Raw genomic sequence first — 25,700 nt, 5'->3', positions numbered from 1 at the left:
TCAGAGGGGTCCTCTGTGCCTTCTCCCCAGCACCGGGGCAAAGGCCTTCCCACACATCTGCCACGAGGGACTAGATTCCCCTCTGTTATTACAGGAGGCCCAGGGAGGGCAGGTATGGCCTCCAGCTGACTTGGATCCCACTGACCTCTGGGCCACATTTGGGCCCCCGCTCCGTAGGGCCATTTGAGTTCAGCTGTCTTCTCTCACCTCCCAGCTTCTACTCCTGCCCACTCCCAGGGTGACATGGGGGACACACGGAGATCCAAGTGTCCTGTCCTCAAGGATGTGTTGACAAGAGCTAAACCTGGTGTGCCTGGGTTTGGGGTGTCAGTTTCATGTTTTCTCCCCCCGGTGCCTTGGTCACCAAGCTCTCACACCTGAGGAGGACGCCTTCCACCCCATTCTGACCCGGGGCTGCGTGGCAGAGGCGGGGCGTGCACTGTGCAGCAGGGGCTTGTTTCTTGCTCCTGCGAACTGCTAGGATGCCCGACTCTCCATTCGTGCCACCCGGGCTTCCCCTCCGTTTCCGTCCCGCACCTAAAGCCTGGCCCCTTTTCCCAGCGGAATCTGGTCAGAGTCCACGGGCTGCAGACTTCCAAAACAATTGTATCTTTATTGACTTTTTTTCTGAATGCAATGACTGTTTTTTACTCTTAAGGAAAATAAACATCTTTTAGAAACAGCTCAATACACACAATCTTCAGTGTGAAGCAATATACTAATAAGAACACTAGTCTTAACATTTACAGTCTTCATATATATTATATATATGTATATGTATACATATATATACACTATATAACGAAGCCAGATATAATACACACGTTTACCATTTTACAGTCATATGTACAGAAAGTTGCTAGGATGCCCCGGTCTGGGGCTGCCTCAGGCCTATCGAAGCATGGACAGAACTGAGGGCAAAGACAGGCTGGCAGAGGGACTGGCCTGGGCTGGTGGTGGCTGTGTGGGAAGGGGTGTCCTGGCTGTGGCCCCCTGCCCAGCAAGGGCCTGGTGCTGAAGAGTGCACAACGCACGGCAGCGACACGGCAGAAGCGAGCATGTTCCCAACATATATACATTCTATGCAACATATATATAGAGGGGTACACAGGTTTGTGCACAGATCTGGTGCTGCCTCTGCTCCTGAGCCCAGTGGGGGCTGCAGTCCCTGGAATCAGAGGTCCTGTGGAGACAGGCTGCTGGAGCTGTGCTCTGGTCCAAACTCCGGGGCTCCCTGGCTGGCTCCAGGGGCGGGGCAGAGGATTGGAAATGGGAAGAACAGAAGCAAAAGGAGTGCCCCCGGTCCAGTCTGTAGTACCCGGGGAGCCTGCATCCCCTGAGCCTGTCCCCAGACTCCCCTGGCTCTGCCCAAACTGCATGAAGGTTCTGAATGGTTTGTTCCAGCACTGTGAATTTGTTCCAAAACCTCAGGTCCACTCCCCTGTTGGCCTCGCACTCTCCAGAAAGGCCTCGGCTCCAGCTCCCCCTGTCCCCCTGCTTCCTTCTAGGAGCCACCCTCTGCCACCTCCTGGGGCCCTTTGGACCCCTACCCCCAGGGCGCCCAGCTGCATGTCGCACCCAGACTGGGCTGGTGGCAGCACCCATGTGTAATGTGTGCCACACTGATTTAGACCTTCCAGTGGAGCAGTTGACCCCAGCCTAAAGGCGTCGCCCCGCCCCGCGGAACCTGGGTACCCCAAGGAGTCTGGCCGCTCTGTGTGCTTCCCCTTTCCAAGCCTGGCCCAGAGGTGTGGGCAGAAACGCCATGTTGTCCAGTTCCAGGAGCAGGTGGCTCCAGAACGTGTATTCTTCCCAACCGGGGACCAAGCGGGTTCAGCCCTGGGCAGCCAGTCCAAGATCCGGGTCTGGATCCTGGACCGGCTCATGGAGCAGCTCAAAGGCCTGTACAGACGACCCCTCTCCTTCCTCGGGAGGGCGAGTGGCTCCGGCAGCTTCCCCCATGGCCTGGGTGTGTTACAATGGAAGCCTCTGCAGGAGAAGAGTACACACCCAAGTGCCTCATTACGCATGGCTGACACCCGCCAGCGGTCAATCCCCCCCGCCCCCTACCCCGCACCGCAGCTCACAGCTGGGCGGGGCAGGGAGCGGGAGGGGTGGGGCTGTTGGCCCCACGACAGGCTTGGTTCTCTGCACCTGGGGACCCTTGTCTCCGGCTTGTCCTCCCACAGGGCCCGCCAGGTTTCTAAAGTGGTCTCCAGGGTCAACAAGGGCTGACCAGCCCGCCACCCGCCCGCTCGCCAGCCCGCTGAGGGCCCGCTGGGAAGACCAGTGGCCAGCGGTGGGCAGGTCCCTCTCCAGCCTAGACCCCTCCCAGTGGAGGCCTGTGGTCACCTACCTTATGCTGGGGGCATTTCAAAGAAAAGTTATCTTCGGTGAATATGCAACCTGTGGCCAAAGAGAAGTTGGTGTGGTTAGGGCGCTTCGGATGTCTAGTTGGGCTGGGAGGGGCCCCCCCACCCTGCTCTGCTCCCAGCTGTCCTCGGCGGCTCTGTGCCGAGCGCTAGTCAGACCCACCTAGGTGCCACCATCCCTCTGCCTGCCCCTGCACCGCAGCCCGGCTGGCCCGGCCTGTGGCACTCTCACCTGCCTGTTCACCTCAAGCTCCCCATTATTCGGGAGGCCTTCCCAGAACCCCGGCTGTGGTGGACCCCACGTCCCGGGTGCCCCCTGCTATCTTGGGCCTGGCCGGACTGGGAGCTGCCCAGGAGAAAGCTCCCTGCGGATGTCTTGCTCAGGGTCTCTGCCTCCCTGGAAGGCCAGCTCTGGGCACCAGCTCTGGCTTCACCCTGGGTGTGAGGCCAGCCCCGGAGGAGGCTTTGCCGCCCAGTGGGGCTCACTGAACAAACGCTCAGGGACTGGGTAGTGCAGTCACCGGTTTAGATTCAAGCACCAGCTACTTCTCTGAGCCTTGGTCTCCACATCTGTCACATGGGCACTCTGCCGCCTACTGTGTCCATGGTTGGCACTGATGAGGATGTCTGTAAACCATCGCACCTGTGAGGCCAGGAGGGGATGCACCCTGAGTGTGGGGCAGGGCTAGGGAAGTGGAGGAAGGTATCAGGTCCAAGCAAATGCCCCCAGGTATCTGAGGGCCCAGGGCACTGCCCACCCTGTGGGAACATGGAGGGTGGCTGAGCACGGCCTGTCCTTGATGCCCACCTCAGGCCAGGGGTGCACTGATGTCTCAGTGAGTCCCCACTTCCCTGTCTGCTGCACTTAGGGAAACCTTTGCTTTTCCCCCTGGAACCCTCACCCACCACACCCTGGGGAGCCTAGTCCTGGGTCCACTCCCCTCCCTCCCATGCCTCATCCGACATGGTTCAAAACAAACCCTAAAGCCACAAATAGCCAGAGGCCCAAGCTTGCCAAAGAGAGCTCTCTTGCCCATGCTGAGGCCAGCTGTGGTGGCTAGTGGGCAGGGCTGAGAGGCAGCAGGGGCAAATCTGTAGCCTTGAGGGCCAGGCTGGAGGGCTCTAGGCCTCTCTGAGGGGGGGGTGTCTCCTTTCTCCCCGCCCACCCCTGCCAGAAACTGGGGGCCTCAGTCCTGAAACCGCCCATGAGTTTCTGCACTTCAGGGCCAGCAACCGGAAGTGGGTCATCAGTTTTTCCCCTTCCCTGAGCTCAGGCAAGCCAGACGTGGTTCTGGGACTGAATTCACACTTCCCAAAAAGCACTGGACTGCAGCCCCAGGCTCGCTCACAGCACATAGAGGGCACCTCAGCACACACACCCACAGACCACCCTGCTGCAGGCCCAAGCACAGTCATCAGCTCGAGTCGACAGAAGTAAAGGGTAGGAGGTTACCCCTTCCAGAACCAGCTTGCTCAGTGATCCTCCTAGATCCGCACAGGCAGGGGGAGGGGAGGCCCTGAGAAGAGCCAAGTCATCAGTTCCTGGCTCCTCTCTTGGTGTCTGTGCTAGGGGGACCTGGGACCCAGCTAACAAGGTGGCCCTGGGCCCTGGGTGAGGAAAGGAAGCTGTAGTGTGTGCCCGTCCCTGCCAGCCCTTTGGGACATTACTGCTGAGCTTCAACGTGGCGCTCTTTAATGAGGCTGAACAGGGGCAGGGGCAGTGGGACAGGACAGGAGGAAAGGGAGCGGCAGGCAGCCCGGAGCCCTGCGGTCTGAGAGCTGACCCGGAAGCCCGGGAGAGCCCACCGGGTAGACCTGGGGGTGGAGGAGGTAGATGGTGCTGATCAAGGCCTGGGACTTGCACTACCCAGCCTGCTCCCTCAGTCCCCTCCCGCTCCCAGCCCCCCCTGCTGCTGGAAACCCTGCCTTCCCTCCCCTTCCCGCCGGCTGCCAGGCCCCGTCGTTCTCCCAGCTTCTCCGGCTGCTGTCTCTCCAGTGCCCAGGGCTCCACCCCTCCTCCTCTGCCAGCTACTAAATGGTGGTGCCCAAGCTCCCCACACTGTCACCTCCGGGTCTTTGATGACCCCTTGAGCTGAGGGCCATTAGTCTCTGCCCTGAGCCCAGCAGGACAGCTCCCCTTGTGCATCTCGTCTGCTGCCGCTGCCTCCAATGCAACCTGCCTGCAGGGAGGCTGCCGTATGCGGTGGACAGATGGACGGACTGCTGGAGCAGTCTCAAGCCTCCACCTGAGCCCCCATCCTTTTCAGTGTGTCTCTGCCGCTCCTGCCATCCAGCAGGTGTGCATTTGCCACCACATGGATCAGGGCTAGATGTGGGCCTTGTTCTGGCCAGCGGGACACAGTGAGAGGGACTGTGCAGTCCCACACAGAGGCCTGCTGGAAGATGAGGGACCACAGAGAGCAGGCAGGAGCTGGTCCAGCTGGGGCTGGAGATGGTCTTGCCTCAGCTGACCCGCAGCTAACTGCAGCCATCTGGGGGAGCTCCATAGATGGTGTGCCTGCGGACTCATGCCCTGCTAAGAAATACTGAAGGATGGGTGTTTAGCCATGAAGTAGGGCCTGGAGGCCAGCAGCTTGGCAACAATAGTGAGCACACTATTGGTGCCCCGCCTCAGACCTGCTGGCATGGGGTGGGGTGGGGTGGGCTTGAGGCCGCTACACCCTCATCCCTCCCACGGCGGCTGTGCGTTCTCCGCCCAACCCGAGAGGCTCTGGGACGCAGGTTCTCCCCAGCCTGGCCACCTTCTTCTATTGCCCAGATGCCTGCAGCATCCACCAGTTCTCACTCAAACACAGCTCTGGTCACACCAGCGTCTCCTCTTCCCAGCCTGTGGGCTCCCTTCATACCGCAGTCCCCGTGCTCTGCAGAGGTGCCTCTCACTGAACTCCTTGGAAGACGTCATTTGAAAGAAGTTTCTGTGGCTCCAAGCCTAGTATATGCATCCCACCACTAACCAGCTGCTGCCTGCCTCCCCTGACCTTTCCAAGTACGGCTCAAATACTGCTTCCTCTTGAAAGTCCTCCTGGATTTCCTCCCAGCTCAGACAGAACAAATCTTTCCCACAGCACACACTCTCCCTTCCTGTCTAGTCTCCATAATTTTGAGCAAGGATCATGGTTTTCCTGTCTGTCCCACTCAAAATGCGAGCCTCTCAAGGGGCTGGACAGCACTGGAAGAGAGAACACAGGATGTGGAGCGAGGCAGACAGGGCGTCACGCCCTTGTTCTGCTGGCGCCATGCTCAGTGGCCACGGGCAAGGCATTGTGTACCTAACAATGCAGGGGAGAGGTGCAGAGACCTGACGCAGGCCTGGCATGGAGTGAGCATGACGTGGGTCACTGTCAAAGGGATGTGGCTTGTGCAGCCCTTACTGCCAGTGAGGCCACGTGTCTGGTTAAGTGGCAGAGCCCACACTGAAGTCTGACTCGCACGGCTCAGAGGGGGAAGGCTGGAGCCACTGACACCCCCGCCCCGAGTCCCTGCCCCAACAAGCTCCCTCCCTCAGGCTGCAGGTACCTGAGCCCTTGCCAGAGGAAGGTCGCCACTCTTCGTATGGCCCAGTGGGCTCGGAGCTGCCTCTGCCCAGAGCGGAGCCCACTCTCCGGTGGGGAGGGGGGGCAGCTGTTCCCCAGGAGGTGGCAGGGTGCTCCACAAGGGGGGGTCACAATAACCTCCCCTTCCTTCAGGCCAGAGAAGAGGGGTAAAGGCCGCAGGGAGGTGGGGACAGAGGTCATGCAGCTGCCCCCGAAACAGGACTGAGGCTGCCCTTGCTGGGCAGTGTGGGTGATCTCACTTGCTGCTCCCAACAGCTTGGGAAAGCAGAGATTATTGTAGCCTTCATCTGATAGATGGGGAAGCCGAGCACAGAGACCTCAGTGCACTGCCAAGTCCACGTCGGGAATGCCACCAGGGTTTCAATCCAGACCAAAGCAGCCTTTAAGCTCCCTTAAATACTGCCCCCATCAGTGACTAAAACTCCATCATAAAAGTGGCTTTCCTTAAATGAAACAAGACGTGTCTCTGAGCCTTGGTTAAAGCCTTTGACAACTATTAAGCCTTCTCAGACTGCTCTCTATCTTGCAGTTTATGCCTCTGGGTGCTCCTCAGGCTGGTGGCTTGGGACAGACCATCTCCTTGTCCCTAGCGCTGCCCAGCACAAGCTCTGGTCAGGGAAGGGTCGCTGGGGCAGGAGAGGAGGGAAGCTGAGGATTCCTGTGGGGCTGGGTCCCAGCGGCTGTGCCCAGGGTCCCTTGTCCCCCAAGGCTGGCTCTTACCTGCGTCGCTGGCACACGGGTAATGGTAGGTGTGGACACAGCCTTTGTGGGAGCACCCGATGGTGGCCCCAGCTTCCTGGCACCTGGAACAAGTCTGGCAAGGAAAGAGGAAAGACAGGTGAGCCTGCCACTGAGGGGCTGGGCAGGTGGGCTTTCCAGAGGCACCACATGGTTCCTGCTTCCTTCCTACACGACGGTCCCTGAAAATTGGCCAGGAGGCTCAGAATGGGGTGCACATGCCCACAGAGTTGATTCTGTGGCAACCCCTGAGCTGCAGCCATGGTGGGGGGGGCCCTTTAGGCGAGGGGGGAGGACTCTTTGTGGATGAACCCGTGGCCGTGACCTCCCGCAGACCTGGGCCTGAGTCCCAGCTCTGTCTCGTGGCCCTGCGGACCTCAGCCAGCAGCTCAGACTCTCTGCACCTCAGCCACACAGTGAGACAGCATCCCCTTCAGGGTGGCCGTGAATATTAAACGAGCCATTGTGTGCCCAGTGGATGACAACTGCTGGTGCCAGTCATCCTGATGGCCATGGCTACTGGCTGGCACTGGCAGGGCTTCTGGGTGCAGAATGTAGAGAGTGTGTCCTTGCCCACGGACAGCACCAGGCAGCACTTGCAGCAGGTAACTTTGTGAACCCACTTTACAGTGGAACTGAGACCCCCACTTCAGGCGAGAGTGAGGGCGTGAAGCATCGTTTCCTGCCTTTCCTGGCAGCAGAACAAGCGCCAAACTTGGAAGAGATGGGCCACCCTCAGACGAGCCATCCACCCTTCCCAGGACCTGGGAGGAGATGACACAGCCGACCCCCAGATGCGGGGTTAACGGGAACCTTATGCTCGGTGCAGAGCATGAGGTGGTCAGTATGGCCACCACTGTGGCCAGCTCCCTCTGGGTCTTAAAAATGTGTCTGCTGAGCTTGGGACCTACCCCATGGCTGCCCAAGCCACCTGGAGGGAGATGTGGCAAGGACAGGGAAAGGATAGGAAGGCCACTGAGAGTGGGAAACAAAACCTGGGTCCTGGGAAGGAACAGGTTGGGCCCCAAGTCCTGCAGACCTCAGCCTGTAGGGTGGGGGAGTGCCCGTCCGGGAGGATGTCGGGAGGGCAGCAGGCCCAGGCCCAGATGCTGAGCCCCTGGAACGAATACCTAGAGCTCAGGGTGTGCCTGCTGTGCTTGGGAGCTGCCTCCTCATGACAACCTTCTGGCGCTGGCATTGCTATTCTTTTAGCTGGTCACCAATGAGAGCACATAGAAGCTGAGTGACTCGCCAACACTAGGCTGGAGCACGGGCTGGTATGCACTACTCCGTGCTGCCTGGGGTGGGGTGGGCTCCATTTCAGGCCCCTGGACTGAGAGAGACCCCATCCCAGCAGCTGGGAGACAGACAGGGATGAAGTCTCCTCCCACCCTTCACAGGCCTAGCCTGAGGAGCACCTGGGAATGTTCCCTCTGTACAAGCCGAGAGTAGGAGAGGTCAGGGTAGGAGGCTGGGGTGCATTCGGGGACACTAGGTTTTCACACGGTGGCTCTGAACAGGCAGTTTCCTTCTGATCAGGGCTGAAACACCCTGGGACTCTGGGGCCCAACGCTTCCCCCAATTCCTATTCCAAACAGGAGAGAGGAAGTGGGAGTGGGACCCCACTCTGAGGCCCATGTGCAGCCCTCGAACAGCCCTCAGGTATCTGAGACCGCACTGAGGCTTCCCAACAAGCCTCTCGGGACATTTTAGATGTGGGGAAACAGATGGACAGAAGCTCCAGGGCCTTCTGACCTCTGCACCTGCACTGAGAGGGGCTGGGGCCCGCGGACCTGCCGAAGGGCCCCAGGCTGGCAGAGAGGCCCAAATGGGGCTTCCTGACACAGCCCGCTGCAGCCAGCACTCGCCTCCTCAGCGTCCGGGGCCTGGCCTCACCGGAGGGAGACAGGCCCACGGGAGCTCTGGGCAAGGTCTGGACTCTGGGCAGACTGGGAAACTGAGGTCCCAGGGTGGGCAACACAGGGCTCAGGGACAGACTGTGTGTGGGTTTCCCAGGAGGGGTTGCAGAAGAAGGGGACCCCTTGGGGCCCCAGCTCTGTTCCTCTGGAGAGCAAAAGTAAGGCGAGCGTCAGTAGGCCTGGCAGGGTGGCAGCTGTGGCCTCGGCTGCCCTTAGGGAGGGCGGACCACCACGTGGACCTGTAGCCCAGCCCAGAGTGAACATGGGGGCTAGTCAGGGGGGTGGGGCTGGGGTGGGCAAAGGAGCTGGTATGTGGGCTGTGGGGCCAGGTAGGGGAGGATGAGGACCCCTGGGGCTGGCGACGGGCAGCGCTGCCCGATGCCAGAGTATGTCACCCTACTGGACCATGGCTGAGTATGGGGGGCCAATGGGGGCAGAAGCACAAGCCTCAGAGGGAACTCTGACCCCCACTGCCCTGTCCCACGTGCCTCCTGCTGACTGCTTCCAGGGCTCTGTCTGAGTGTCCCCTGCACCTCTCGGAGGGGTGTGTGAGAGGCGTGAGGGCCCCGTGGTAACCCCAGGGGGAGGGACACCATAGGTGGCGATGTGGCTCCTGCTGCAGTCACCGGTTCTAGCTCAGCAATGTCAACGGCAGTCAAACGGGCCTGACCTGGCCTTTAACTCAACCCTCAGGGCCCCTCCGAGCTGGGAACTAATATGAGGAAATGGGGTGCAGGGAGGCCATGTCCCTGACTGGAGCTGGGCGGCGAGGGAGGGCGGCGCTGGGCTGCAGACCCAGACCGCGCTGCTGCTCACTGACCTCGGCCCCTGAAGGCTCCCAAGCAGCGTTTCAGGACCGTTGACGAGTGGTCCTGTGCTGCCCAGGGGCCACCCTGCACGAGGGGAGCTGTGCTGCCCAGGGGCCATCCAGCAGAGGAGACACAGTCTGACTGCCTGTCGTCTGAGGCGCTCGTCCCCTCAGTCCCCAGCTGCATCTCACAGGCACTCGAGCTGGGGTAGCCTCCTGCGGTGGGCCACCCTGACATTCCATCTGGGAAGTCCCTCCGCCTGTGGGACCCCAGCCTCTTGGTAGGGGGTCGGGGAGCTCTGGAGCTAGAAGGGGCCAGCGGAGCATGCAACAAGGCTGGGAAGGCATCAGGGGGCTGAGGTGGCAAGTGCTGGATGGGGCTGGGTGAGTCTCGCCTTGGCCTGGGCTGAACCGTCACTGGCCCAAACCCCTCAGGTGCTAATTCCTTACTGTGGGCCTGTTTGGCTCAAACAGAAGTGCTGGGGGCAGCAGTGGAGGCTTCCTGGCTGCCTGCCTGCCTGGCCTCTTAAACCTGAGCTCCCCGCCCCCCTGAGCTGGCCTCTTACCATATCCAAGGCCACCTTCATAGCCTCCTGCAGCCCAAAGAGCTTCCCGGCCACCAAGTAGACCCCGCCCGTCCACACGGCGCAGGCCTCGTGCACCCAGTGCTCCTGGGTGTCCCCGCCAGGCTCTGCTGTTGCCTCCTTGTTGCACTCATGCTTTCGGGTCTTGTCAGCAGCTGGGACCACCTCCTCACTGACATCCCCTCGACCATCACAGCAGTAGCAACTCTGCAGCCGCCGGGATAGGCCCCGGGCACTGGTGCGTAGTGAGCCCTGCTTGGCCAGGTCAGCTGAGCTGTCAGGCCGGGGGGCCTTTCCGGTGGTGGTAGCAGAGGTGGCGGCAGTGGCTGCGCACTCAAGGCCCTTGAGTGTTCTCTCGAGGGGCAGTAAGGCCTCCTCACATGTGCCTTCAGGTCGCACCTTCTCCTTGAGTTTTGGCTTCTTTTTGGGGAGGCAGTGTTCAGGGTAATAGGGCCCGCAGAGGTCCCCTAGATCCTTGAAGTTGGCTGGGTTTTGGCAGAGGCAGCAAACAAGGCAAGAGGTACTCAAGGCCTTGGAAACCACGGGCCCCAGGTGCATGGTGGAGGAGAGGGGCAGAGAGGGCCGAGGCTGCAGGACAGAAGAGGCCCCAGGGAGTGTGACCAGGGAGGCCCCAGCTGTGTCCAGGGAGGAAGAGGACGAGGAAGAAGAGGCAGAGGAGGAAGGTTTTCTGTGGGGCTTGGGCTCCTCCCCAGGGGAGTTGACAACAGTGCATACAGTGGTGAACTTGTCTCGCTTCTCGACCCTCACGAAGGGTGAGAAGGCTGGGGTGCGGCTGTCTGCCCGCAGCCGCTTGCATGAGGAAATGTACTTGAGGCGGATTTCAGGCTCTGCAGGATCCAGGGGCAACACCTGCTGCTGCCGCCGCCGCTTGGCACGCCCCTTGCAGGGTGATGAGGTGGCATTCTTGGCTCGGCCCCGAGAGAGACGCTTCCGCTTAGAATAGCTGCTGTAGTTGGCGTGGCCCGGCTGCTTCTGCGCCCTCATCTGGGGCTGGCAGGACCGGCCGTCGGGGGGCTGGACGGCCAAGCCCAGCCCCTCTATCTTTGGCTTCTTGCTTCCCCCACCAGAGCTGTCCTCACTGGCCCCCTGCATGCTGTTGGTCCTGTCTCGGGGAGTCAAAAGCAGAGCAGGGCCTAGATGGGGCTGCTTCTCCAGGGAGCCTTTGGGGAGTCCCATGGCTGCAGCCCTTCCTTTCCGGCTTCTCTTCTTCGGCATCAGGACAGTTCCCCCAGGTGACAGGGCCTCTGGGGACACCAAGTCCTCAGTTTTGAAATAGTCAGTCAAGGACAATTTCTTACTATTTATGACTTTGCCTTTCAAGGATCTGTTGGCTGTATTTCTGCAAAATGCGTCGGTCCCTGAAGCTGTCGGGAGCTTCTGGCCGGCGCCCATGCTTGAGGGACCTTCTGCCCCCATGGGGCTTCCCCTGGTGCTCTTGGGTGCTCGGTCCTTCTCAGAGAAGGGTGGGCTTAGAGAGTGCCCAGGAGTGGTCCCAGGCGTTTTGCACACAAACTTCTTCAGGCTGGGTGAGGTGATCTTCTGCACGATGGCCTCCAGCTTCAGGCCCCGGCCCTTTCGGGGCGGCAGAACCTTGGTCTTCATGGCTCCCTGAAAGGCTGCCCTCGAAGCCATCTTGAGACAGGTGTCAGGCATCTCGGGCAGCAGGGGCTTCAAGGTGGCCTCGCTATTGCCTTTGGCAGGCTTGGATTTCTTAAGAGAAGACATCCTCTTGAAGAGGGTTGGGGAGCCCTCAGCTTGATCCTCCTTCACATCCCCCCGGCTGCCACTGGCACTGCCACTGCTGCTCCGTAAGACCAGGTTCCGCTTCTTGGTGGGGACTGGTGCCATGAAGGCTGACTTCCTTTTGAGTGCGTGGAGGGGCTGATCAGAGAGCTTGCCACCTGCGCTGGGCTTGGGGACCCTCACCCACTGACCAGCCCTGCCCTCCTTCTGGGAGTTGCCAGAGACCTTGAATGTGGCAGGCAGGTGGTTGTTGGCAAGGAGCTTCTTGGCAGCCCGGCAGTTGGGGACCCGGCTTTCCGAGGGTCGCCGTCGCTTGCAGTGGAAGACCTCCTGGGTTCTGGTACGGGACCGAAGGATCATGGAGCGCTGGTCTCTGCCAGGGGGGCTCGGAGAGTCTGTCTCCTTGGTCTTAGAGCCCATGGGGCTACTGTCAGAGGCCACCGGCAGGGCAGCCGGGTTGCTGGGGCTGGACGCTGCCTTGGGGGAGGGCTTCCCTGCGCGCTTGCCAGACTTGAAGGCAGCTCGCTGCCTGCCCCCCAGCTTGTCCAGTGGGGCGGGGGTGGTAGTCAGTCCAGGAGGGCCAGGTGTGCGGGGCTCACTCAGGGCTGTGAAGGAACGGGTACACATCCTGGGGAACCCTTCCGAGGCCCCCCGGCCTGGGGCCCCAGCCCCTTCCATCTGTCCTTGGGGGGGCCCTGTGCAGGATTCAGGCAACAGGAGGTCTTTGGGCAGAACTGGCGCCCTGCACGGGGAGTCCTCAGCCTCCGGAAGCCCCCGATGCACCCGCCTGCTCCGTAAGCTTTTGCCCCGTGGCACGGGCTCTTTCTTAGCAATGGGTGCCTCGGGAACGGCAGGCTTGTTGGGCTTCTGGGCCAAGGAGGCCTCCGGGGCCAGAGTGGCGGGATCCCCTGGAGCTAGCGTCCCACTGGGCCCTTCTTCCCCAGGCTTCATGTGGGACAAGGAGGACTCAAACCAGCTCTGGACCTTCGACTCGGCGCCCACAGTGGGACCCAGCAAGATAACAGACTCTCCAGAGAGGTGGCATGGGGAGCCCCAGCCAGTTTTGTGGTCCAGAGCCTCCTCCACCTCCTCCTTGGTACACATCAGTGGGGCTTTTGGGGACAGTGGGTCCCGCAGGCCAGGCCTCTGGTTGGGGCTGCCCAGGAGCTCACACAGGGAGGAATACTCCTCCTCTGCCTCCAGGTCCTCCTTCCTGCCGGTGGGCGGCAGCAGTGGCAGGTCCCCAAAGTCCGCGGCCGAGCAGCAGTGCCTGCCATCCTCTAGCCACACCTCGGCCTTGCCCACCTCAGGGCACTGCAGCAGCCCTCCTGCCTCTTCCTTTACCCCACCTGCCTCCTCCTGCTGGGTGTCCTGGGGCAGCGAGGCCTGCTCCCCAGGGGGCTCCTCCTCCCGGAAACCCAGGCAGGGGGAAGCCTCGTGGGCATCTTCCTTGCAGATGCTGTCCGAGGCCTTTGAACCCTGCTCTAGACCCTTGGTGAGCTCGCTGGGGTGCAGCCCCCACCGGGGACAAGCATCACCCAGGTTCTCCTCCGGCCAGGCAAAGGGGGTGGCGCTGTCTGCCGAGCTGGCAGTGGCCGTGTCTGGGAAGCAGTCAAAAGTGGCTGCGGTGGGGTCTGAGGTGGCACCCCCAAGGGTGGGCCGCTCACCAAAGGAGAGGGGACCAGTTGTCTTCTTGGGCTCTGGGGTGATGAAGCCCACAGAGGGGTCTTCAAACAGCCCCGGGCTGAAGTCCTTGGCATTGCTGCCCTTGTCCAGCTGTAAGGGCTCAGGCAGGGCCTCGGGCTCCCCTGGCCTCGGCCATGCGCTCTTGGCCATGGAGTCCAGGCAGGTGCTGTGGTTCTCCAGTGTGAAGGGAGGCTTGGTGGCATCCTTGGAGAGGCTAGAAACCTCGGCCCAAGCCTTGTCGGCCTTCTCACCAATGGCCTCCTGCAGGCCCAGGATCTCGGAGGCCAGGTCCTCCTGTGACAGGGCACTGAGCAGCAGCCGCGGGCAGTCCTGCTCGCCGGACACAAACTTGGAGAAGTTGTCGAGCGGCAAGCTGCTGTGCAGGCTCTGGAAGGAGTCGTCAGACTTGGTGGACATGTCGTCGGGCGAGGTCACGGAACAGGTGGACACGGACTCGGGCTTGGCTTTCGAGCTGCTGTTGGCCCTGGCAGGGCTGCCTCGGGCCTGGGTGCAGTAGAGGAAGCCGCGCTCCAGAGGGTCCTCAGAGCCACTCAGGTAGTCAGCCTCGGGTGGCTCGGCATGGCTGGACTGCGGCGTGCTGTTTGGCGGCTCTGACAGTGGCGTACCCGCCTGCTCAGCTGAGTAGCCGCTGCCCTCGGGGCTACAGTGCTGGCCTTTGTGCTGCTCTGGTGTCCTGGACACCAGGGTCTTCACACCCTTCTTCTGGGGCATGGCAGCCTTGGAAAGCAGCAGCTGCTGGACCGTGTTGGAGATGTTCTCCACCTGTGAGGTCAGTGCAGTGAGGCTCTGCAGGCTGAGGTCTGACAGCAGGCTCTCGGGGAGCTTGTCCTTCTGCAGTGGCTTGCAGTTGCTGGCCTGTGTGTCCACAGAGCTGGCGGCGTCTGTCGGGGAGGGGTTAAGCAGGGGCATGAAGTGGCTGTGGTCTGAGATGCCTGTGGGGAAGGCTCCTGTGCTGAGCGGCTGCTGGCTGTAGGGAAAGTTCTCCAGGTTTGGCATCAGCGGTGACGGGGTGGAACTGTAGGAAGGAGAGCGGCCCAGGGAGCGCACAGGCGAGTGGCTGGAGCTGGGGCTGAAGGTCTGGTAGTACTGCTCTGGAGTCCTGATGGCCGCATCTGGCTGGCAGTAGCCCAGGCCTTGCGGCCCGTAGTGTTGGTACTTGGCCAGGTTTTGGTAGTGGAGGGTTTCCTGGGCGTGGTGTCGGCTCTGAAGAGTTTGCTGCTGCTGCTGCTGCTGCTTCTGCTGGTTGTAGCTGAGGCGGCCAGACTGGTAGGCATGAAGGTTCTGGACTCCTTGCCTGGGGGCCAGGCTGGCGCTGGCAGCTAGTGGCCTGTCATGGGGCTGTGCAGATGGCGCTGTACAACTCTTGTAGGAGTGAGCCCCCTGCCCGCCACCCTGGCCAGTGGAGGAGTAGGTGGAGGAGGTGGGGAAGGATTGCGACTGCTGGGGAAAGGGGCTGCCCTGGGGAAAGGGCAGGGGTGACGTGAGGTCATTCTGCAGCTTCTGCCTCTGGAGCTTGGGGTAGGCCAGGGGCTGCGGGGGTGCTGGTGGCTGGGGCTGGGTGTGCAGGGGGTGAGTCCGAAAGGGCAGCTGGGCAACCTGCTCTGGGTACTGCCTGCCTGGGGGCACCGATGTCTTCTTCATCAAGTTCTCGTCATATTTGCCCACCCCCCCTGGCAGGGTCTGTGGCTGGGGTGGTGGTGGCTGGGGGGTCCCCCAGGCCTGCAGGCTTTCCTCTCCTGCATAGCGGCCTGGGTAAGGGCTGTTGTCCTGGATGCTGTAACTGGAGAACGCCGGCCTCCCCGGCAGGACCTGCTGTGAGGGCAAGCCTTTGCTGCCGCGGGCGGTGCTGGCAGCTATGCCTGCACTACCCTCATAGCCCGGGTACGGCTGTGGGCTGTAATAGTCCTTCGCAAGCAGCCGCTGCCGGTCACAACTCAGCCCGGCCTGGCTCTGCTGCCTATAATTCTCCAGGCGAGATGTCTCCTGTGAGGTCTGCTGGTAGTTCTGTTGTTTGCCATGGAAACCACACCTTTCTCGAAAAGACTGCATGACTTGGGCTGGTTATCTGTGAAAAGAAAAGGGAGGTGGGGTGGGGTGGGGGAAGACAGTCAGGGAAGGGGTCAGGGGGATAGCAGCTCAGATGGGCCATTTCCTTTCACCTCAGCAAACCAGCTGCCTGCCACCACTCATCCAGCCCTGCCCTCCCCCCACAGCTCTTACCACTGCCCCCTTTGCCTGAGCCTCCCCCCAGCTTCGCACATACTGACGGCCTCTGTTGCAGGGGTGGGAGGGAGATGTGCACTGGGCTGCCCACCTCTCCAGGTCACCTGGGAGATGCCACCCTTCCCTCCCCAGCCAGCTCCCCACTCTGCCCCATGCCACCCCTCCCAGACATTTAGCAGAGCAATTCCAGACACCCTGCTCCCGGAGGCTGCTGAATCCTGTAATCTGGTCCCAGCTCGGCAGTGTTCAAGCACAACCCAGCCAAGCCAGGGGCCCGGAAGCTCTGCCCCTGGCCTGGAGAAGCCACTCCCAAGGCCTGCCTCGAGTTCCGATGCGCACACACCTCTCCTATCACTGTCTTGCTGTCTGGAGCCTGTCTGCGCCTTCTAGCAGACGTCGGTTGGGGGCCTCTGAGCCACTGTAGGCATTAAACAGCCCCTTCTCTGACTCCCAGGAATGCAGGACAGCAGCACCGGCCTTTCTATGTTTGATACCACAGGTGTGTAAACAGGTTGCACGGCCCAGGGCGAGGGAGTACATGCTAATGGAGGACAGAACTACAGCTCCTCCATGTGTGAAGTAGCCCGGCCCTCCTAGCAGGCCAGGATGGCCTCCACAAGGTCAGGGCCAGGTCACACCAGGCCCAGAACCCATCTGTTTATGATTTTAGGGCTGGGGCCCCAGTGAGACCCAAAGCAGGACTCAAGGTCAGGAAATGACCCTGGGGGTGAGGGCCCTTCAGGGCAAAACAACCAGTTTCACAAAACTGGCCAGTCTTCTGCATGCAGACTATAGGTTCCCTCAACTGGCTGGGAGCCTGGTCACCCCAGAAGACCCTCCTCAGAGGGAGGAGCAAGGGCACTCCTGAATGGGCAGTGCCAGGGGTGCTCGGGATTTACCCACAGCCCAGGGTGGGGTTGGAGTGGGGGAAGGGGGAATAGGAAGACCATGACTCAGCTAGGCCAGCCCATCCCAGGCCCCCGGGAGAGCACAGGGGACTTCTTAGTTCAAATTTCCAACACGGAAAGAGGAAGGGGCAGCCTGCCTTGGGCCACAAGATTCCGGGGTTACAGGAGAGACCAGAATGAACTAAAGGGGCACAGGGAAGAGAGACACGGAGATGTGGGATGGGGAAAAGAGCAGAGAGTGACGTGGGGCCGGGGAGGAGGGACTGCCCCTAAAAGGCCCAGCTCACCCCTCCTTGGCACCGGAGTCCTATCTAGCAGCTTTCTCATTCAGTGTTGAGGGCTGACCAAGGAAGGGAACGGAGGAGGGACTGCAGCTGGCTGAGCAGGGCAGGCCCTGGGCAGTGGAGGCACTGCTCTGCCCAGGGGTGGAGGCACTGCTCTGCCCAGAGGGGACCAGTCTCCCACAGGGCAAGCTCCTGTCCACAGGTGGCAAAGCCCACTCCCCCGCCTCTCCCCAGATTCATTTCAGGCATACCCAACACTGAGAACCGTGCCTGCCCTTCTGACCCACTTCAATCCCATCTCTGGACACTGGGATCAAACACCGAGGGAGGTGCCTGCTGCCACACAGCCAGCCCAGGGGAGGCAGGGCAGCCTTGAGTTCTGGCCTGGAGGCCCCCTGCCAGGTGGACAGCCCTGAGTCTCCTGACCTGCCCCTGGCAGAGAAGGGTGCTCGCCAGACTGCCACAGGGCTGACCAGCCAGGTGGCCCTCTTCTGCTGCAGGCAGGCACACTCAGGTGCCTTTCCACTCGGCCCACACACGGGCCAGCAGATGGAAGCCACCTCTGCACCAGGCAGAGGCACCACCAGAGCTCTGCCCTCCCCCACCTCCCATGTTGTGTTTATGAGCCCAGAATTCACAAACCTAGGCCTGCTCTGAAGGCTGTGCCTTGTATATCTGCACAAATTATATTTCAGCTTTTATTAGTCCCAGATCGCTCTCATTTCCTGCTGTGTGTCCTGTGGATATCATTAACATTTCTACAGCTTTTATTTTTTTCACATTCTCCAAAATGCATCAACCAGAAACATTATTTAAAAAGGAAAGTGCTATGACCAGTGTCCCACCCCTCCCCCAGCTTTAATCGGTCCAGCTGCTGCGTCTTTTAATTTTGTCGAGCTGTATTGCAGGCGGGTTTCCCAATGCACATGAGCAGCTGGATGTGGTGAAAGCATCTATCTCTAAGAAAAGACAGTTCAATTAAAATACAAAAAAGCCCAGTGCCTGGCGGAGAATGCAGCCAAAAATGCTCACCCCAACACCAAGCTCCAACCCCAGGCAGGGGAATGGGCGCCAGAACAAAGGCAGGACACCAAGGCCTGGGGGACAACCAGCTCTGCCCAGAGGAGGTGAGGCTCCACGTCTTTGCAAGCTGCCACTGTTGTTGTTAATCATTATGATTATGATTACTTTTCAAGAACACTAGGGAAGGACAAGGAAAGAGGGAGGCAGAGGGGGTGGGGTGGGAAGCATCATGGGGGCAGGACAGAAAGTGGCCCCGTGGCAAAAAAACGGTGACCTTCGAAGTTGTGGGAGAGGAGGGGCAAAGCAGGGCAGACTGGGGGTCTGACCTCTGTGGCTTCAGCTGGAGGGAGGAGTGGTGGTCAGGGGAGGGCGTTGACCTCCTCACAGGGCTCCTTCTTGTCCAGCCAGCTCCCCGCCTGCCTCTTCTCCCAGACACTTGTTCAAGGACTTATCTTTGCAGGGCTTGTGCAACTGGGAAGGAGGAAGGAAGTAGGAGGGAAGGGAGGAAAAGAAGAAGCCGGTCTCACACTCCCTATGACGACTCCTGGAAACTGGCCTTCCCTTGGGCCACAGGACAAGGAAGCGGGCCGGGGAGGCACATGTGCTGGAGGCTGGTTCTGGTTTGGGCAGCCCTGCATCCAGGCCTCAGGAGTTCCCTTGGCGCAGCTGCAGCTGTGGCCTCATTGCCCTCCGCTCCCGCCCCAGCCAGCCCCATGGCCATGGGCTAGCGGGGCAGGAGAGAGGAGCATGAATAGATCCCGCCCCAGTCCTTCCAGGGCCCAGCAGTCTTTCCAGGCACAGACTCTGCCCTCTGCCCTCTGCCCTCCCCAGAGGGCAATGGAGCAAAGGGGGCACCCTTAGCTGTGAGCACCTACTCGGTACTGGTGCACTTCCCAAATGCCTACTTTCCTAGAGAAAGGGAGGTGCAGAGAGGAAAGAGACCTGGTATGAGCCCCCACACGAAGAATCTTTCTACTGGAATGTCTAAAGTAGGAGCCGTGCCCCAGATCAAGTGTGGATACCCCTGCCTGGGACCCACACCAAGAATTCTTTCAGAGGAAACATCTTGGAGCATGACAGCAAGAGGGCATGGCAATGGGGTGCTGCTGACACCTCACGTTTCCCAGGTCCCTTCTGCAACCTCAAGGGCCCTGGCACCAGTCAGGCCCACTTAACTCCGGAACCAGACCCACCTGAGGGAGGTCCATGGGCAGTAGTGCTTATAGGCCACCTGTGGTCACCACGGCTGCCTCAGAGAGAGGTCCCTGTCCACCCACCCACCCACCTCCACAGGGAGATGGGGGAGTGCGAGCCAGACTGCTGCAGCCCCCACACAGGGGGTGCTGCGTGGCCAGCCAGGAGACTGTGGCTATAGTTCTTCCTGAAGGGAGTGTGTGTGTGGGGGGGGGGGCGGAGGGGCAGGGGGTGACAGAGAAGGGAGAGTCTAGAAGAGAGAGAGGGAGAGGACAGAGAGGAGGAGGAGGAAAGGGGAAAAGGGGGGAGAGGGTGGAAACAGACAGGAGCTGTCAGGAAAAAAGGGGAGAAGAGGAAGCTTTCTGCTCCCCTGCTTCCTGGTTTGTAGCTGGAAGAGGGATAGTTCTAAACCCACCCTGTTGAAGGCCTGAGAAGAGGAAGGAGAAAGCCACCTGAGTCAGGAAGCAGGGGGTGGCACCTGGGGGTGTCCAAGGAGGCTGCAGGTGATAAGCACTGAATATGAGACCTTGCTGAACTGACGAACCGTTGACCAAATTGACTGGCGTCCTGTGAGGTCTATTTTGAATCCTGAAGGTCTGGCGTGAACCGGGGAAAAGGTAGACCTTCCAAGGAGTCCACAAGACAAGCAGCCCAGTGCCCACAAGCCTCTGGGACGGGCAGGATCTTCAGGCCAGGGGCAGAAGGAGGGCCATCCCGGGGCCCAAGGAATCCCAGAGAAAAGGAACCCCCACCCTTGCGAGCAGCATACTTGGTACGCACCCTCCTCATTCATGCCCACCCGTGCCTGCATCTTCCTGGGAGAACCACCCAGGGGTTCACCACGCCCCTCCCAGGGCATGTCCGGCTGCTGACATGGCCTTGTGCAAGTACTTTGACCTCCTCAAGCCTCAGGGCCCTTGCACCTGCTGCTTCCTCTGTGGGAATACTAGTCTCGGGTATCTACAAGGCCCTGCCCACAAGCTTTGCTAACGTCGCCTTCCCAGACCAGCGTTTGAAACGGCACACCTTACACTCACTCCCTTTGCTTCTCCAAAGCACTTATCTCCTTGTAATTAGCCATGTGGCTAGCTGGCTGCCTTTGGTCTCTCCTTATTGTAACAAAAGTTCCATGAGAGCAGGGATTTTTTCTTTTTGCCTGTTTTGTTCATAACTATATCCTCATTTCCCATAACAATACATATTGCATAATGTGTAAAATGTTATGTTAACCCTATGAAAACATCCTGAGCCAGAAGCCAGGAGGCGGTATGGAGCGCACTTGGGTGGGGCCCGGAACTTGTGCCCACAGTGCCTCACTCATCCAACAAAGAATGCTCTCCCTCCAGCCTGGCAGGCAATGCACCTGAGTGAAGCAGGTGGAAATGGAGGCAAACTGGGGTCCTGGTCACAAGTGCAATGAGGGGGGGCACCACTCACCTTCAGTGAATTGCTGCCTTATGAGAATGAGGGCCCAGAGTGCCAGAGCTTGAGTTTTTTTCCTTTAGAAAGCCAGAAATCAGGATTTTATACAAAGGGAAATCTCTCAATTAAGAAAGTGTTACCAAGCAAGTAAAAAGTTTAACATTCCAGACTTCAGGAGAAGCCACCTGTGGGCTGTGTTTGATCACCAGCTCTCAGGTGTCACAGGCTGAGGTAACTGACACAGGTGGAACTTTCCAGGGCAAAGGCAGGACTGTGCTGGGCAGGAAATTTGGACACCTCTCGTGCAGGCACCTGAGGACCAGGAAGGATAGCGGCAGGGGTGTCCAGAGCCTTAGGGTGAGCACTGCAGGCTGGGGGTGGGGTAAGTAGGGTGGCCCTGCCGTCTGTGGCCCTTGGGGAGGGAGGAACCCAGCAGCCTTTCAAAGGAGGTGCAGAGAGGTGGGGGAGCTGCCAAGGCTGGGAGGCCTGAAGGTCCACAGAGGCCCTTAAATGAGGCCCTGCTGCCTACCGCCTAGCTAGGTCCCTGCAAGACTCCTTGGTGGCTCTCATTACAGCCGTAATTGCATAATTAATGTATAACGACCAGTTTGACACATGCCTCCTTCACCAGAACGTGGTGTGATGAGAGCAGGGCTTCATCCGTCAGATCCTAAGCTGTAAGCCCAGAAATTGACCCAAGTCGGTGCCTATTAAATAAATAAAGTCCACTGCCTGGGTGGATGGGCAGATGGGATGAGTAGGGAGGGGGTCAGCTCCTGGTTGGGTGCATTACTTAACCCTCACCATGGCTTTAAAGGATGTGGCCCAGAGAGGGCTGATGACGAAAAGCCTGGAGCCGGGTTGGACAGAAAGGCCAAGTTCTGCCCTGCCCTCCACAGCCCTGCCCATGCTTGCACCCACTCACTTGTCAAGTCTGTTTCTGCTCAGCTTAGTTTGCTGGAGGGGCAGGCTGGGTGCTGAAGAGCCAGAGGAAAAATCGAGGGGGCCTCTGCCCTCCAGGGGCAGACAGATACCCAGGAGGCTGTGGGAGTGGGAGAGGGAATCAGGGGCAGCCAGAAAGGGAACTTAATGATCTGAGGAAGGGAGAACATCCACCATCTACAGAGCATATTCTAAGTCAAATCTCTCTCTCACTTTGCAGGGAGGACTAAAGACAGCAACTTGTCCAGGAGGTCCAGCAAGGCTAAGACCCCTCTACAGAAAAAGAACTCAGAGCTGGAGGCCAAAAACGGGGGTGGTGAGGTCCTCTTCTGGACACTCCACTTTCCCAAAGGTGTAAGGGAATGCCTCCCCACCCCCAGCCGCGGTGGGAAGCACCCCTGTTTCACTGCCTTTGACACCCCATCTCTGCAGCATCCCGACAGCCTGGGAGGCACACAGCCCACCAGACCCTCTTGCCCAGATCCACCCTGGGCAGCTGGGGAACTGGCGGAATTGGCGTCGCCCCCTCCCCCCAGCCCCCAGGGGAGGAAGCCGCCTGTCAGGCCGCCACAGCGTGTCAAATCCTCTTGCTGCCTAATTGTGAGACAGCGGCATTTAAAGAAACGCTTTCCTGGCCGCCTGCCACACCGCAAACTACTTGGTATAATTTTATTATTAAGGAGAGAGAAGGGGGAGGTTGGAAAAAGGAGCGAGAAGGGGGGGGGGTTCGCTTCGTCCCAGTCAGCTGGTGAAGTCTTCCGCTTGCTGTGGGACCGAGACCGCCTTCCAGTGGGCAAGCTGACTTCGTTAATTGCACATTCAATCTCTACTTAGGGTAAATGAAACGGAGTAGCCCGGGTCTGACAATTTAGGGTCTGCGACTAGGCCATTAACCCTTTCCGCGGCTGCCCTCCCGCCCAGATCGATACCGCAGACCCCTCGGAAGGCGGGGACCGGCCCCTGGGCCCCACGGAAGGCCCACTCTGGGGCCGGAAGCCCACACCGAACCTCTGCTGCGTCGGGGCTCTCGGGCGTACGTGCGGCGCGAGCAGGGTTAACACGGCGCCGCGAGCCTCGAAGCCGGGCAAGGGCCCGGCTGGGGCTGTGGAAGCCGCGCAGGGCGTGTAGGGGTTGTTTGCGGCCTCCCCGCCCCTTGGCAACAGATGTTTCAGGCGTGTAAGACAAAGGCAGAGCGCCTGCTGCTGCCGGGAGAATATCCGCAGGACTCCCTCGGGGGCAGGTAAAATTTCACCTTCTATTTGTGTTCCTCCGTCACACCCCCGCCCGCCCCTCCCGGTTTCCCAGCCTCTGCTCCAATCCGGAAAGCGCCACCAAAGACGCCGCGCAGCCTCCTCCGCGGCCCAACCCGCTGACCCCAGCAAGGTCACGGCGACCTCGGCTCCGCTAGCAGCTGGCCCGCCTGCCTCCTGGGGCGCCCCCGCCCGCGGTCCAAGGTAATTGGAGGGACTCGGAGAGAGGAAGGGGGCGCTGCACTCGCCGCCAGGAAGAGGCGCCGGACGCTCCGCGCCTCCCTCCAGCCTGTGCCACATGTGACCCAGGGTGGCTGCACCGCCCGCCCCGCCCCGCACCCCGGCCCCAGTCATTCATCTCCCCGATTCCTGCTGTAGCCGCCCTCGGAAGCCAGCCGAGTGAAGCAGCTGTTCCTTGCACACTCCACTTGACCAAAGATGATGATAGATGAGGCCCGGGCTGCACCGGGGACGCGGCGTGGGGCGCGCAGGGCTAGGCGTACACCCCGCAGCCCCTCCCTGCGCCCTGGGAAGGGCGAGGACGCACAGGGCAGAAACCGAGAAGCAAAACCTAAGGCCCGCAGCACTTTCCCCGCGCCTCCCCATCTCCCAGCGGACGTGCCGGGTCCCGAACGCTGGTCCGAGGGGCAGGCTGGGCTCCTGCGGCCGGCGCTGCAGCCCCTCCCTCCCTGCCCTTTTCCCCTAACGCCTTAGTCCTCGCAGCGCCTTGGCCCCCACCCCCAGTGCCTCAAACCTATTAACCCTCGTAAATAATAAATAATGGCGCTATTCCCTCCAACCGCGCGAAGCTGCAGGCGAAGGCCGCTGCCAGCTGTGCCCGGGCCTGGAAAGGGGGCACCATTAGCCCCAAGGTGGGGGGGGGGCTTTGGGTGCGCCCCTCAGCACATGTGCCGCCACGGCACGCAGACCTGCACCCGGCCTCGCAGAGGAGGGGGAATCCCGCTCTGCCCTCCCCAACGCCACCTCCCCTGGAGTCCTCTGGCACCCAACGAGGCGAGAGCGCGCGCGTGAGCTTCCCAGCCCGAGAGGATTATTTTTAATCTGTCCCCCGCTTCCATATCTGCCTTTCCGGTTTGTACGCCCGCCCGCCCGCTCCAGCAGCCGAGGCCGCGGGCTCCTCACCTCGCTCGGCAGCTCCGGCCTCTGAGCACCTCCCCCGGCCCGCGGCCCCAGCCCCTGCGCGGGCATCGCGCGGCTAAATCTCAGCCCGGAAAAGACCGATTAGGAGCCGCGTGCCTTTCTGCGGAATATTGGAACCGGGTGGGGTGGGGGCGGGGAGAAGAGCGCTGTGGTCCCCTTGCCTCCCCACTCGCGGCGCGGTTGCGAAGGTGGCTCTGGCTCGCTCTGCACACAGGGGGCTGCCGGCCCTGGGCGCTGAATACCCCTCTGCTTTTCGGCCTTCTCTCTTCAACGCCCACCCTTCCTCAGTCACTGACGAAGCTGGAGTTTCTACCGCAAGGACCCTCGGGCGGCGCCGCCAAGGGCTGCGCTGCCTCCCCCACCTCCAGTCTCCTCCCGAAGCTGCTTCAAACAAACAGCATTTAAACAGCAGCAGGCTACCACACCAACAACTTCAAGGCTAACTCGGCCGGTGCCCTAGCCGCGGCGCACAGCGGGGCCTCCCCCCTAATGCTTTCTTCTAGGCCCACCTTCGCTTCTCGCTCCCAGGCCCTTTCCCCTTCGGGCCCCGGAGCTCAGGCCCCGCCCCCTTCCCGGGGGTGGGGGTGGGGGATGAGACAGCAGGAAGTTCATGTCCACTACCATTTAACCGGCTCCCCAGAAGTCACCCACCCAAACCCCAACCGGTCCTCCCCCTTGGAGGAGGAAGCAGAAATCCCTTGCAGACTTTGGCTGAATAGTCACTTGACATTTTCCAGACTCTGATGTACCCAGTCGTGGAGGCTCAGAGCTTTGGGCCCCTGAGCACCTCCCTGCGTTAATGAGGTGGGGGATCAGATACCCACCGCAAAACAAGGGAAAAAGGGAGGAAGTGTAGGCTGCGAAGGAAACAGGCATTCCAGCAGCAAGGAGTTGTCCTGGTTAGTGGCAGGAAAGAACAATCTGCTTGGGAACCTGAGCCAGATTTCTTTTCCTAGCTCGGCTGTGGGTTGGGAGGGCCGGGTCCCTCCCCAAGGCTTCTGACCTGAATCGCCAGAGGTGAGAAGCCTCGTGGGTGGTGGGTAGGGCAGACATTAGCAGAGCAGCCTCACTGGGCTTGCCTGACCTGCCCCGGAGCCAGCTATTGGGCCCAGCCTGCCCTGAAGGCAAGGTAGTACCAAGAAGAGGGTAAGAGGGTCCCCTGAGTACCTGAGCAGGGCCCGGCAGAGTTCTGAAGGCTCTGTCCCCCAACCAGCCCCCACATGGGACTTGGGATCCCATGGGACTTGAGGATCTGAGATCCTCCCTCAGATCTAGAAAGTTCCCGGTGGCTTTCAAACTTGTGGAATGGGCACAACAGCAGCCAAGGTGCTTTGATGGATTTTACTTCTAACCCTCAAACTACCCTTCTAGGAGGTGACATTGCATTTTGTTTCACAGGTTTGGAAGCCAGTTCCAGAGCAGGAAGGGGCCATCTTGGGGTTGGGGCCTCCAGCTTGTTCTGCTTTCCAGCAGCTGGGCATTAGGGAGGTACCCTGGGGCTGGAGGGTGTAAGACACAGAGATGACGAAGAGGTTCTGGTTTTTCTCTGAAACTTTAAGAACACTGGTTTTCGTGAGAGGAAAACAGAAGACCAGGGGGTTGGTGTGGCGGGGAGCTGGAGGGAGGGAGGGAGAAGTCACACTGACAGCACCCCCCACGGAGGGTTCCCAGGGCTGCAGCCACCTTAGTGAGGCCTCTAGCCCACACAGGGCTCACTTTTTACATGTAACCCAAATGTAAATCTCACACAGCCAGGTACCACCACGTTTTAAATGTGTGTGGCTATTTTGATGAATAAATTACAAATTCACTTAGGGCTTTGAGTG

At 60.3% G+C, this 25,700-nt stretch overlaps 1 protein-coding gene across 6 annotated transcripts in view; it reads right to left on the bottom strand.

Moving 5' to 3' along the window:
- Positions 1-468: 468 nt before the first annotated feature.
- RAI1 (retinoic acid induced 1) overlaps positions 469-25,700 on the bottom strand; it is a 107,465-nt gene continuing 82,233 nt past the window's right edge. For 2 of the 6 annotated variants that reach the window (XM_053665650.1, XM_037163225.2), the window contains 4 exons: positions 9,979-15,532; positions 6,668-6,761; positions 2,357-2,406; positions 469-1,989 (listed from right to left, as the gene is read on the bottom strand). In XM_053665650.1, coding sequence (XP_053521625.1) covers positions 1,975-1,989; positions 2,357-2,406; positions 6,668-6,761; positions 9,979-15,516 — 5,697 coding nt within the window. In that variant the 5' untranslated portion in view covers positions 15,517-15,532 and the 3' untranslated portion in view covers positions 469-1,974. Of the gene's footprint in view, positions 1,990-2,356; positions 2,407-2,893; positions 3,016-6,667; positions 6,762-9,978; positions 15,533-18,231; positions 18,377-23,856; positions 24,476-25,700 lie in introns of those variants that run through there. The other 4 variants (XM_053665652.1, XM_053665651.1, XM_037163228.2 and 1 more) reach the window with 4 other exon arrangements.

Source organism: Artibeus jamaicensis, unplaced genomic scaffold (genome assembly GCF_021234435.1).
Source record: "Artibeus jamaicensis isolate MK-2021 breed Jamaican fruit bat unplaced genomic scaffold, CSHL_Jam_final contig_419, whole genome shotgun sequence".
In the NCBI taxonomy this organism is placed as follows: domain Eukaryota; kingdom Metazoa; phylum Chordata; class Mammalia; order Chiroptera; family Phyllostomidae; genus Artibeus; species Artibeus jamaicensis.
This window is presented reverse-complemented; position numbering and strand designations above follow the sequence as displayed.